The sequence below is a fragment of the Loa loa genome (assembly GCF_000183805.2).
Source record: "Loa loa unplaced genomic scaffold supercont3.27, whole genome shotgun sequence".
Classification (NCBI taxonomy): Eukaryota; Metazoa; Nematoda; class Chromadorea; order Rhabditida; family Onchocercidae; genus Loa; species Loa loa.
The window spans coordinates 242,618-255,421 of record NW_018108207.1 but is presented as its reverse complement, the minus strand read 5'-3'; the positions used below and the strand labels follow the sequence as shown (position 1 = coordinate 255,421).

General features: G+C 38.6%; 4 protein-coding genes across 4 annotated transcripts in view; all 4 read left to right on the top strand.

Annotated features, from left to right (window-relative positions):
- LOAG_01458 (hypothetical protein) overlaps window positions 1–5,218 on the top strand; it is a 20,059-nt gene extending 14,841 nt beyond the window's left edge. The window contains exons 31-36 of the mRNA XM_020445755.1: window positions 484–561; window positions 658–812; window positions 1,110–1,320; window positions 3,912–3,959; window positions 4,347–4,460; window positions 5,195–5,218. The gene's annotated coding sequence lies outside the window, so the exon portion shown is untranslated. The remainder of the gene's footprint in view (window positions 1–483; window positions 562–657; window positions 813–1,109; window positions 1,321–3,911; window positions 3,960–4,346; window positions 4,461–5,194) is intronic.
- Window positions 484–1,328, top strand: LOAG_08343 (hypothetical protein; the record flags this gene model as incomplete). Its single annotated transcript, XM_003143875.1, has 3 exons — window positions 484–582; window positions 658–812; window positions 1,110–1,328. Coding segments are annotated over 3 exons (473 nt in total), but the record flags the coding sequence as incomplete, so codon positions are not given.
- LOAG_08342 (hypothetical protein) lies at window positions 2,901–5,821 on the top strand (the record flags this gene model as incomplete). The annotated part of the gene is made up of 6 exons (XM_020447674.1): window positions 2,901–3,780; window positions 3,912–3,999; window positions 4,103–4,247; window positions 4,358–4,460; window positions 5,195–5,218; window positions 5,676–5,821. The coding sequence occupies 6 exons, from the start codon at window positions 2,901–2,903 to the stop codon at window positions 5,819–5,821; spliced, it is 1,386 nt and encodes a 461-aa protein (XP_020302122.1).
- A 2,241-nt stretch (window positions 5,822–8,062) lies between these two features.
- Window positions 8,063–12,804, top strand: part of LOAG_16909 (hypothetical protein) — a gene marked incomplete at its 5' end in the record, with an annotated part of 17,449 nt that continues 12,707 nt past the window's right edge. The window contains 2 exons of the mRNA XM_020449561.1: window positions 8,063–8,087; window positions 8,365–12,776. Of these exons, the coding sequence (XP_020306898.1) occupies window positions 8,063–8,087; window positions 8,365–12,776 (4,437 nt within the window). The remainder of the gene's footprint in view (window positions 8,088–8,364; window positions 12,777–12,804) is intronic.

The following is a 12,804-nucleotide window of genomic DNA, read 5'->3' as shown; positions in this document are numbered from 1 at the left end:
ATCTCTCTCTCTCTCTATATATATATATATATATATATATATATATATATGTGGTAACATAACTTCATTCATGTTGGATGCAATTGCTTGCTATAGGGCAGAGGTAGAACATATATGCTAGAACCCGTATGGTGGTGAACTGTACCTGAAGAGGATAAAGCTAAAGGAAACTCTGGTGGAGGTCCGAAACGATTCTGAGGTGCGAGTGCGAATTGATCGTCTGACTTTGGTATAGCGACGAAAGATTAATCGAACTATCTAACAGCTGGTTTCCTCGGAAGTTTAGTTTAAGATAGTTGGAATACGTGATGAAGTACTTACATTCAGTAAAGCAAATGACTAGAAGATTTGTGGGACTAAATGTCTTCAATCTATTCTCGAACTTTCAGTGAATATGACGTCTCGCTTGCTTAAATGAAGCGTAGACATTGAATGTATCCTCCAAGTGGGCTATTTTTATTTGAGGAATTTTTTTTTTTACAGAAGAGGAGGAGGAGGTTGCAGTTTCAGAAATTCGAACAGTTGTGCGCACTGAACGACATGTGCACGATTCAAAAGATGGTGAGCGAAGTTTTGATACTGGTGGGTTCTAGTCGGTTTTGGTGACAATTAAACTTTATGAAGTTTGTGGTTGAAAGTAAACAAATTTTATTGCAGGTCCTATTGTGGAGGAACGCACAATAACAACTACATATGAGGATGATATTGCTGTAAATGAAGAAATTGTTGACAAGATAGTGCCTCTCAACGAAGAAGAGCAGGAGAAATGGGATCGAATGGTTCGAGAAGTGGAGATGAATTTGGAGGAGCAAGTAAAAGCTTCATTCAATTCTCATTTCTCACTATGATTTTACAGTAGACTGAATAGAGAACCTTTTAATGCCTGGCTTTTGAGCCTTGATCTGAGGTGCTGCAAAAAGCAGAGTGAAAAATATCACATATCTTTTTGTAGGATTTGTAGCAACAATATCTGAACATTTTTTCACGCAGTGGATTCAACTAATTTAAAAATTACGGAGACATTGCACTACTGCCAATAATATTATAAACAAGTAGAAATTATTTCGTCAAATGCAACGCTTGTTTAAGTAGGGGATCATTACTTGAAGGAAGCACCAAAAGAAGGAACGCTTAACTATCAGTTAATACATGGGGAGAAAAAAAGCGATGATGGTGTCACCCTGAAAACGACAATGGAGAGTAGTCATATAACGCAGGTTTTACCCGATGAAGCTAAAATATCTAAAGAAACAGGATTAAGTAGCGGGGATGCAAGTATTGTTATGACTCCGGCCGAAAAGAAGGATGATCACATTATAGGTTCGTGATTTTCTTTATAATTTTAACTTGCTTGAAATCAAAAAGTGGTATTTTGATTTAGAGCCTTATATTTAAAAAACAGAAGGTGTAATAAACTATAACTTCCATATCTAGCCATATTATTTTAGGTCGTCTTAGGATGATTTATTTTAACAGTTCCGTACGATTTTAAATCATTTGGTTAGGAAGACAGGGTAGTAGTTGTTTTGGTGTCTTTCATTTTTGATATGGTTATATTGCCAGTACTACGCGAAAATCCTACTGTGGATAAGTCATTTAGGTCCATTCACATGTTTGTACTTTCCCCTCTATCATGGCTGTTCTAATGTGGCTAGAAACTATTTATGTAATCTATCTTTTAATCGGTTTGTTGTTTCATAGGGGGAAATTGAATTGCCTATGGTATTCAGTGGGCTTTACTTTTTGAATATGGTTAGCCACTTTTTTAAAAATGTCTCCTCCAATAAAGTACACTGACTGGCTGTTGCGGTAATGTATAAAAATGGATAATAGGTGGTCAAGCACAGTTAAAAGGCGTGTATTCCTGAAAGATCTCCTTGCGTATTTGCCTGCGCTGCTGATAATTGCGAGGGCATAAATAAATTTTATTTAAAAGAGGGAATAGTTTTTATTCTGAGACATACGAATAAACTGGTATTTGAATATCCTTTATCACGGAGCCTGGAGGAAGGGCAGAAGTTCTTGTTGGACCTTCAGACACCCTTTATTCTAATATATTTGATATGAATCTGCACTTCTGCCTGCTGCACACAACACTTTCGTTTGGGTTGGAATGGAGGGTGTGGAAATATGAAATGGTGGGGAATACTGACCATTATCTGTACAGCTCTTTCTTCCATTGCTTGCACTATTGCTAATTAAATATTTCTTGTGATATACTATCAGAGTTGATCTGTTAACGCTGTTGTTGATAGCAGCGTTGCTCTTCGTGCTTTAAACAATTCTTGTCGTAATAGTTGCTTATGTATCTGTTCTGTAGTAATAAGAGGGAGAGGGATGAGGAGTTCTGGAAGGTCAAATTGAGTCAGCTGTTTTGCAAATCGTTTCTATATCATTTGAGATAATTTACTTGCGAGATTGTGATCAATGAGGCATTGGAAGAGAGAGTTGTTTTGAATTCGTTCGGAAACAGGGATGGAGAACAAAGTGTGCAGCAGAACACAAGCATCAGTGCAGCGCAGTAGCAGTAGCACATGATGCCGTTGATTTTTCAGACGTGATGGAGGAAAGGCGAACTGATGAAGAGGCCAAAGGGCAGAGCGCTCATGAATAATCTGGATTCACAAATTGATTTAAATCGCAATCTCGCACATGCCTATGTTGCTAGTATTTAATGAAATTTTGCAAAGCATAATTTGAGTGCTCTTTGGGCTTCCCATATTGTTAAAGCATTTTCCATCATCCATTCACTTTTTTTTGCTGCTGTAGTCTGTAACTGCTACTCTTGATAAATTTGCTCCAACATCTGACAGGAACACATCAAGCACAACAGCTGACTCTTATCTACTCTTCTCCTCCCCTCAACCTCTGTTTTCTCCCTATCCGTTTAGTGCTAAACAATGTGCGCTTCAGAGGTTGCCACACATAGCTTAGTCCTCGCCGGGATAAGTGATTCTGGTACGGTTATCGTTAACGGGATCATGCTGGATTGTTATCGCTTGAGCACCAGTTTGTCTTTTCATCATATAGAATCTGTTACAAAATTCAACGCTGAAGAAGAGATATCATCCAAACGTAAGCAAACCATCGATGAATCAGGTGACATTGCTGGAGCTCCGGCAGTGACCACTGAAATTCAGGATGGAAGTATGAGTGAGGAAACAATTTCTGCGACACAGCAGTGGGAGAGTCATACGGTGACCACAGGAGTAGATCCACAGATCCAAATTGAGTCAGAACCGAAGCATGACCAAGATACTGATATGATGAAGCCAATTGCATCTAGTGATCTGTTTGAACGCAAACGAGCTTCATCGCTTGCTGCTGCACTCTTTTCCGGCGATGGCGAACCAGGATGTAAAGCATATGTGCAATTGATGAGTCCCAGTGCTGCAGCACAAGTGATTGAAGCCTGTGAGAATGAGAAGTTCGACGGGATGGAGCGATCTGTTGAGTCAGTTATGAGCCGTTTGCTCTTCACTTTGAGTTCGCTAAAAATGAGCGACCCTGAGCGGCATGCGGCTGCAGTTCGTCGCTTGCAGGATCTTGAGGAAGAATTGCGCGCTGCTGGGGCTGTTTGTCCTCCAGATACGACTATTTCAAATGCTGTCTCTAAAATGCTTGCCTCAGCATCACCTGCTTCTGATATTCAGATTCGTGTTAATTCCTCTCAGCATATCACTACCACGAAATCTATTTTGGAAAAGGAGACGCCTGGTATGGATGGTCTGGATGCAGCAACAGTGCAACATTTGCAGCAACAGCTTATGTCAAATATGAGTCAGATTTGCCTTTAGTGTGACAAGTTTATCTTTATATCAATTAATATTTCCGGTGTTTGCTTCCCCTAACTAATGCTTCATTTTACAACTTATTCCCTCCTTATTCGTCTACCATTAATAGTATTTCAGATGTACCAGAAACTCCTTTATCTTCCACAGAGCCGAATGCCTCAACAGGTGAGCCATTTTCCCATTTCTTCATTCCTGAGAATCACAAGTTGATGATATACTTTCCCTTCGTTTTGCTGTTATTCTTTGTGAGTTCACCATACACATTTATTTCTTCCGTTTCAATGCAGAACTTACTTGCTTTATTCCAGTCAAAATTATTTGAGTGGAAAGAAGGAGGTGCAATGTAGTGCTGCGTATAAAGTATTCAGAAGAAAAGTTATTTCTCATCATGAATTTTTCTTTGCATCAAAAATGATCGTTTGGAAATATTTGAGTGGGGAAGAGAAAGTGCAAGTAAGAACTGTGGAAGGAAAATCCTCAACTTTATCTGTTAGTTGACGATAAAACTGATATCCGAGAGCTGTTGAGTAATAAGTCTTTCTCAATTTTAAGTAACTGATCAGAAGCATGAAACCATGGCGGAGGGCTTTACAAGTGAAGATGGCTCAGTAGTTGTGTCAAAGAAGATGACGCGCGTTGTAACTACGACACGGACAACACTTCCAGGTTCATATTCGATCTTTTTAGTGCAACTTTTTTCAACTTCCCTAACACATAGGCATTAAGCATTTACTTATCAGTTGCATTGATACTAGTAGTACGTAATAAGCACTTACGATTCTAGCCGGACGGCGAAATGAATCCCATTTCAGTTCGCCGTTCGGCTAGAATTGTAAATGCTTACTGTGCACTGCTAGTGTGTCAGTGCAGCTAATGAGTTTATGTCGACTAAATTTTATTTCTTAATTTGGTTTTCTTCATTCAGAAGTAGTCGCTACAGATTTCTGCTTCTCTTCTAATGACTCGTTTATGAAGAAGTGGTGCACATCTTCAACAGAAAACAGAAAAAGAGAAAAGAAAAAAAAGAAGCAGGGCGAATAATTGTGTGATCTGCCTAGCACCTTCACCAGAAGTTTACTCGAAATTTGGACATTTTGTTATATTTGATGTTTCTGTTGTCACAGTTCTTGGTAGTACTACTAATTTATAAATATTTCAAATATGACGCAAATGGTTTATCAGTCACAGTCAAATAACTTTTGTTCTCAGCTGTTACCTGACTTGTTCTTTTAAGCAAATCTTTTTGTTTTATGGTTTGGAATTTGAGAGAGCATAAATTAATGTTGGGAAGAAATTCAGATAAGCCAACAATATAGCCAAGCTGTTCGTTAATGATGCAGCACTAATAGTATTTCCTGTATTTGTTGGTTTTTTATTGAACTGTTGAAAATATGTTGCAGGAGAGAAGGCGGAATCGAATGCGGGTGAGTAAAAGATGAAAAAAAATTTATCTGGACGTCTTGCAATCTGCCAGCTTTCTAGTGATATAACGTTTACTACTACTGCATGTACGCGGAGTGCACCTTTTACGTTATGCAAAATTGAGTGTTCATTCAAAGTGGAGTTGCTTTCGTTTATTTGTTTTTGTGATGTTTATCGCTGTAGTCATTTTGCTTGGTTATGTTTATTTTCAGCGTTATTTAGGTCGTAGCCTTTAGTCGATCGATCTGACGTGCTTCTGTTTCATTTTTGAATTTTTCTTATTATTATTACAGTGAATCGATGACATTCATTACAACAACTGTTCATTTACTGCTCACGTTTTCATTTTACTCAAGAATGCATTTACTTTGGGACGTGTTGGTGTTACTGGTTAATTGGTTGGTGTCATGTCCTTTTCACTCGATGCTTCTTTCACACTTCCTTTTGGTCTTCATTTAGGAAATTTGATACGATTGAAAGTGAACGAACAGGTGTACTCGGGCAGCGTAGATCCCGGTGACCAGCACATACATTTGGTACCAATTACCAAGCAGCAACAAAAGTTGGATTCGAGCGAACAACAACAGCAACAAGAGCAGCATTAGAACCATAGCCTTTCAATGAGCATCATTTGTACACAGTGCAATTATTTTTCGTTTTCTCTTCATCTGTTTGCTTGTCTTAGCACTACTTTTTATGGTCCGTCTATTGTTATCACGGTAAATGGTATTGTTTGCACGACCCATTAGAATATTTCGGTATTGTGCAACCCCACTGCTCAAGTTTTGAGTCGAAATCCATGTTTTTGAGGGTTTCTCCTAGTAAGCAAGCAGGAGGGAAGTAAGCAACAAAACAGATGGTGACAAAAAGGAGCAAAGAAACAAATGGTAAGGAGAGAATATTATGAGCTGTTTTCAAACGTAAATTGGCGGAGTAGTGAGCTCAAGCTAGGATTTAGTGCAGGAAGTATTCTTTATCTACTTCTTTGCAGTTATTATTCGAGCGCATGTTTATCATTTGGCAGTTGCTGATGCAGCCAGCGCTTTGTCATTTTTTGTTTCTTCGGGAAACAAAAATTTTACTCACTCTTCCTGTCATTTATTTTCCGTTTCATCCCAATCTTCACAAATGTCACCGCTGCTGTTTGCTATTGCGCCTGTTCCTTTCACTACTCCGTATTTTTGATTATTGGCTAAATTTCATCTAGAAGTTTAAATGAAACATCTTGTCATTGAACAACCCCATATGGTATCAGAAAGTTGTGCTCTTTACCGTGTTTTTATTTTACTTGAGAAAAAATGAATGAGCATAGGAATTGGAGTATTGGACCGTTACCTCAGAAGTAATTCGGCTACATTCGCTGCAACGTATGACCCCACGCAGTCCACATGTTACATGTAAAGCTGGCACACTGGTTTGGAAATTGGTGCATTCACATCAATGCAGAAAACAAACCAGGTCTTATTAAGACTGTAGATCCGAATATTCCTAAGGTCTAAATGGATCCTCCTATCATTTAGATCATGAGAAAACATAATTTTAGGAGGAATAGGGAAATTTTAGTGTTTTGGGAACGGGGTTGTTAAAAAAGAGTGTGAAGGCTGTGCAGAAAGCACCAACTTTCTGATCGCCATATATGGACTATCAGAGTAGAGGTATAGTACTGAAAGCGTAGGCCTCAATTCTTCTAATCACAGTATGAGAAACTCCGTTGTTTGGGATTCTTCATAGATTTGAGGTCTGTCATTTCCAATTAAAAACGTTACAAATGAATGCATTACTAAAAAATACAAATTAGAAATAGATTAAAAAAGTTCGAGGCACTATTACTCTAAGTGCAGGTAACATCTGACGTCGGAATGGTTGGGCTATAAATTGCCTACACGATGGCCAATTTTTAAATAGGTTTTTTTTCGATAAGCAAGTGCTACTTTAAAGTTCGCAAGTATTTGAGTGATAAATGAAGTCCTTTTTTTACGGATTGGAGTAGAGGAGAGAAACAGTTGGGGAAGGCGCTCCAGCTTGCATTATGATGAAGTCGTCTTTTATACTGCAGAGAAGAAGTCATCGACGTTATGTTTTTAATCAGAACTTCCAATTCTGAACTTTCTGTTGCATAGTCAAAGCTTCTGGGAAACACGGATTAGTATAACATTCTTCGGAGTTGAAATGTAGTGGACTGTCGTGAATGCGGGATTTCATTTCATGGGAATTCAAAAGAAGAAAGATTCCTCACCAGAACCACTTACCTCAGCGTTGTAGTCTCTTATACTGTCCCTGCATTCCACTTTAATTCACATCCCTCTCTACTTCCAAGTTACCTCAATGCCCCTACACTTGTCGTTGAAATCTTTCGTTCCATCTACCTGCTGGTTAGATTGTTCCGCTTTATCTTGCAATACCCTTCCCTTAGCATGCTTGAAGCTTTCGGGAATATGGCTCTGTATATTTTGATATTATCAGATCATTACTATTCCTACAACATAAGCCGCTGACTGGAATTCCACAGAGACGACACTGACAACACCACCAAAATTTTGATTTGATAAATTTGAAACATTACAAATCTTTATTTATATTTATAACAGGCTAACACAAACATAGATTCAACTGTGTAATCACCAACATAAAAGTGTAGATATACCAATCAGTATTACGAGGAGGGGAGGGGGGGGGGGGAAGGGGGAGTACATTAATTTCATGCTGAGAGGTGAGAACATTCATTTTGCTTGACATGAGGATACTTGGAAAAATTTTGAAACACGTTTGATGGAAATTTGTGCAAACGTTCGTTTGAAACTGCTCGCTCTTGCCATTTTTCCTACAGTATATCAATCCGTAAAATAATGTATTACCGGTTTGAATCACGAGGTAAAAAAGCATTCGTGATGCACTGTAGCACTTTTTAATTTTATCCGAATTGATGCATCCGACATTAGGAATTTCAAATGGATGGTTTCCATGTGTGCAGAACTTTTTCGATATCATTTCAGGGTACATTTTGCTGTATTAGGTAGTTGAAGTACGTTGTTCGCTGGATTTCTTATTCTCTTTGTTTACTGTATTTTATAGAATTATTGAAACTAATTAATGCACTGTTTTTTGCTATTTTGTGATAGACTCAATATTCAAGTGCAAAATTTTTCAGGCCGAGTTTCAAGTGCTCTTGATACGATAGGGTCCGTCAGGGAACGTATTGCTATATTTGAAACATTATCTACGGATAACCAGCTTGTGTCAACTCGTAAGTCGGATAATTCAGCAGAGTTAGCGGGATTTCTAAAACATGACAGGGACAGTCCTTTTCGGGAAGGATCTAGTGAACCTGATGATGAACCGAAAACAATCCCTTACAAGCCGGAAAGTGATCAATCCGATGCAAAAGAAACTGGCAAGTTATTTTTATTCGCTCAAATTAAAGAGACAACTGGCCATTTAGATGGGTTAACGAAAGCACAAAGTAAGACTTATTGCGGGTATAATGGGTCTCAGAAAGACAGGTATGATGTCCAAAAATACAGTTATGGATCAGATCAGATAGCTGCACAAGAATCTGGTCAGCAATCCAGGACTGAAATGCAAAAACATATACCCAGTGAACGTAGGGGTACACCAGAAACAGTGGGTGCAAAACGGACGAAACAGAAAAATGATAATAAAAGTGTAAGAAATACAGAAGGGCAGAAACTGGCTAAATGGGAACAAGAACAAAGTACAAGTCTTCCTAATGAATTGCAAGTGCTCATGCAAAGACGATTCCAGAAAATAGTTGAGGCGGAAGAGGCAAAGAAAGTCAGGGAATTGGTAAACAAAACAGAAGAGGAACAGATATTGAAACCCGTAATTCCTTTCGGAATTGATTTGCAACAAACAGTAACTCAGCCAACTAAATCTAGCAAGTTAAAAGGTTTGCAAGAAGTACGAACACAAAGACGGGACCAGGAAACGTGTTCTGAAATCTATGCAGTTGAAGGATGGGAAGCCATTGATGCCGACGAAATATATACGGTTACTAAAGAATATTTTACAAAGCAAGGTGAAGTCATGGGAAAAGAAATCCATTCAAAAGGAAGTGCTTCTGCGACACGGAAAACCCCTGCAGCAGGGACAACACTAGATTCCGAAAGTACTATTTGGAAAATGTTGATACCAACTGAAAAATACTTCGGATTAGAAAACGTTCTTTCAGGGAACGAAACTGCAAAGGATGAAACACTTATACTACATTATACTAAAGAACCTCCTATGGAAAAGCTAAGGCTGAAGGAAAATGAGCGCATGCTTTCTGAAGAATTAATTGAGAAAGGCGATATATATACTAGGATGGTGAAAGGTGAAGGACACCTAAGTAAGTGTGTTAGTGATGATGCATCCACAGTAACATCTGCTACTGAAAGACCGGAACTAGATTTCTTGAAGAATGGGACTGGTGAACTCGAAGTAATTCTTCTATCACCTTATGAAGGATTGAGCAAATCTGAAGTATTACTCCCTGGTGAATTGAATATCACAGATATACTGCTGGAGAATACTAAGAAATTCACAGCTTCTTTTGATGGATTAAGTGAAAATAGCAAAGAGAGAGCGTGTGAAGTTAAAATCGTCAGGGAAAGTATAATACCGTCCAGTATCAATGAATCAAAAGAACCGCTCTTATCAGAGCGGAAAATTATTGTCACCGAAACTGGCTTGATTAAAAGAATAAATGTATTGGAGACATCACCTGTCGAAGGAAAAATAAAGCTAAGGGAAGCATCTGTGGTAAGAACTGAAATAAGCAAAGAGATTTTAAAAACAGAAAGATTAAAAGAAGAGGTAGACATAATAAGTATGACTCGAGAGGAAGATCCCATTAAGCAACAGAAGAAATCATCTGCACTGTTGCAGACGATAACAGTTCAAAATATGTGTGACTTGCGTACTGGCCGAGAAATGTCTGTAAGATATAAGGATACTCCTTTTATGGTCACTGTAGGGCCAGTTTTGACACAAGTAAAAGAAGTCAAGGAACCTGTGCCAGGAGCAGCTTTCAAAAAAAATGAAGCAAAGGGTGTTATTAATTTTGATATTGTAATGCAATTAGAAGTGAAAGAAGACGAAGCCGGTTCGACAAAAACCGACGAGGCTTATGCAGTCAAAATTGGATTGCTTGAAAGGGGTGGCTTCGGTGGCGATGAGAGTTGGGAAGGTAGAAAAACGAGTGAGCAGATTGCAAAGAATATTGTCGATGTAATCGACGAAGATGAAAAATGCCTAGAAAATGAAGCCAAAAGAGTGGTAGAAAATATGACTGCTGAAGGTGCTATAGATAAAACAGAAACAGCTTTCAAGAAAGATGATTTCGGAAATATATGTACGTCAAAAAATCACTTACTTATCGAAACATCATCACAAAAGCAAATAATACATTTTCCAAAGGCAAAAGCTTGTTGTCACGAGAAACAACAGGGAGATTCAGAAGAAGGTGAAACGACTAATTTTGAACCCATATTGTCAGAACGAGTTGAAATTACTTCAGAAGAAGAAACATCCACTGAAGTTGCAGAAGGAACAATAAATAATGAGTGGACGGAAACGGCGAGGCAAGAAGAGATGCATTATACACAAGGCACTTCGGTAGAATGGATGCTTAAAGATGAGAAGTCTCAACTGCAAGAAGTTGAAATGGATAAGCCAAAAATGATCATCTTGGGAAAGGAAAAACAATTTGATGAAATGGGAGATAAAATGAAGCATGCAGGGAAAGATCATTGCTATTCGCAGATCACTTCAGAGGAAGCCATGGGTAAGCTGGAACGGTTGCGACCTACAGAACCATATGTTGAACTATCTGCCATTGCAAGAACGTCACAAATGCAAAAGTATAAATCTGAGGGTAGTGAAACATTCATACAACGAGTAGGTAGCAAAAAATTTCCTGTACTAAAAAAAACATATCGTCCAACTGAAGATATAGAGATTACTGAACAACATAAAGTATGGGCATATCACGAGCCGGCGAGTATGGAAATCTCAACTCAAGAGGAAATGCTGACAAAGCAAGAAGCTGAAGATGGAAAGAGCTCTGTACTCAAAGAGGTACTAGAAGTAGAGGGTAAAGAATCGGTAATCAAGTCCAGATTATATGCACAGGCTTCAGCTGACGAACTAGATGCAAGCGAAAGAGATCAAATTTGCAGTAAAAATTTGCAGTTCAAAAAGGAAGAAGATTCATCCGCACAAGAACCTAAAAACCCTGATAAGAAAGAGGGCAGAGTATCTGTAGTGGTCACCACACCAACAGTAGCCCCCGCCACTAGCGCTACTGTTATTTATAATCACATTCCGGAAATTCCGAGACGTGAAGAGGGAAAAATTGAAACAGGAAAAGAGACATCACTGATAGATAGAGAGACCGTTTCTGAATATTTGTCAGACATCGATACTGATTTCAAGAATGAAAAAGAAGCAGTAGTCCACATAAAGCAGCAGGAAGAGTTGCAGCTAATATCGGGGTACAGAAATAAGGACAAATGCGAAAAATATGAAGACATCTTAAAAAATGATAAAGTGCAAGACCAGCTGGAGGGGAGACTTGCTCATACAAAAGATTTTGTTGAAGACTTTTTTGAATCAAGCTCTTTAAAGCTATTTTCGGATCAACGCTCTGGAAAAGTAAATGCTCTGCGACCTCACATTTCTCTAAGCAATATATCTTCGACAGGTTGGTTGCAAAAACAGGGAAAGAGGGTGGAATTGTTGCGTACAACATCCATATGTGCACTTAATTATGAAATGAGCAGCGAAGGTGAGCAGTTAGAACAGGAAAGTGACTCCTATAAAAGCACTAGTAAAGAAGAAAAAAGGGAGGAAGAAGAAGAGGTAGGTGACATGAAATTGCAGCAAATCAAAGTAGTAGAATGCTCAGAAAACGAAGTGAAGGAAGTGGAGGAAATTCCAAGTAAATGCTCACGACTTACAACAGTAGTTGGAACTGAAGGAGAATCTATAAAGTCAAAGAATGTGGAAGTTTCCACGACACTGCTTGGGACAGAAGAATTCTCGAAAACTGACGCAATTGTGGAAGGGCCCTCAGAAAGTGTAAATGATGAACTTGGGTATAATAAGGAAATGGACGAACGTTTGAAGGGATATAAAAAAGATAAAGGGGATGAAAACATGAAAAGAAATGGTGAGATTTGCGGAGATCGAGCTCATCCTGAAGAAGTTAGAGAAAGCATTTTAGACAGATCCAAAATTCTGACTGAAACAACGGAATTATCTAGATTACCGTACAAAGAAGTAGATTGGAAAGACTCAAGAACGGTGGACGAAAAGCGACAAGTTAAAACGGCCGGAGAAAAAGTTTACGAAGATAGATTACATTTTCGTGGTTCGCTTCGTGATTCAGTAAAAAGAGAAGAGCATAAACAGACACCAGAATATATTGAATCAACAGTTGAAACGGAGGAAGAATGGAACAGTAAAAGCGTGGAAACCATAAAAGAGGGACCTGCTGAAATGGGAGAGTCTCCCATACTTCACTCAAAATGGCCAAAAATGGAAAAATCAGTGCAGGAAGTTTTAATATCCGTTGTAGGGGAACGAC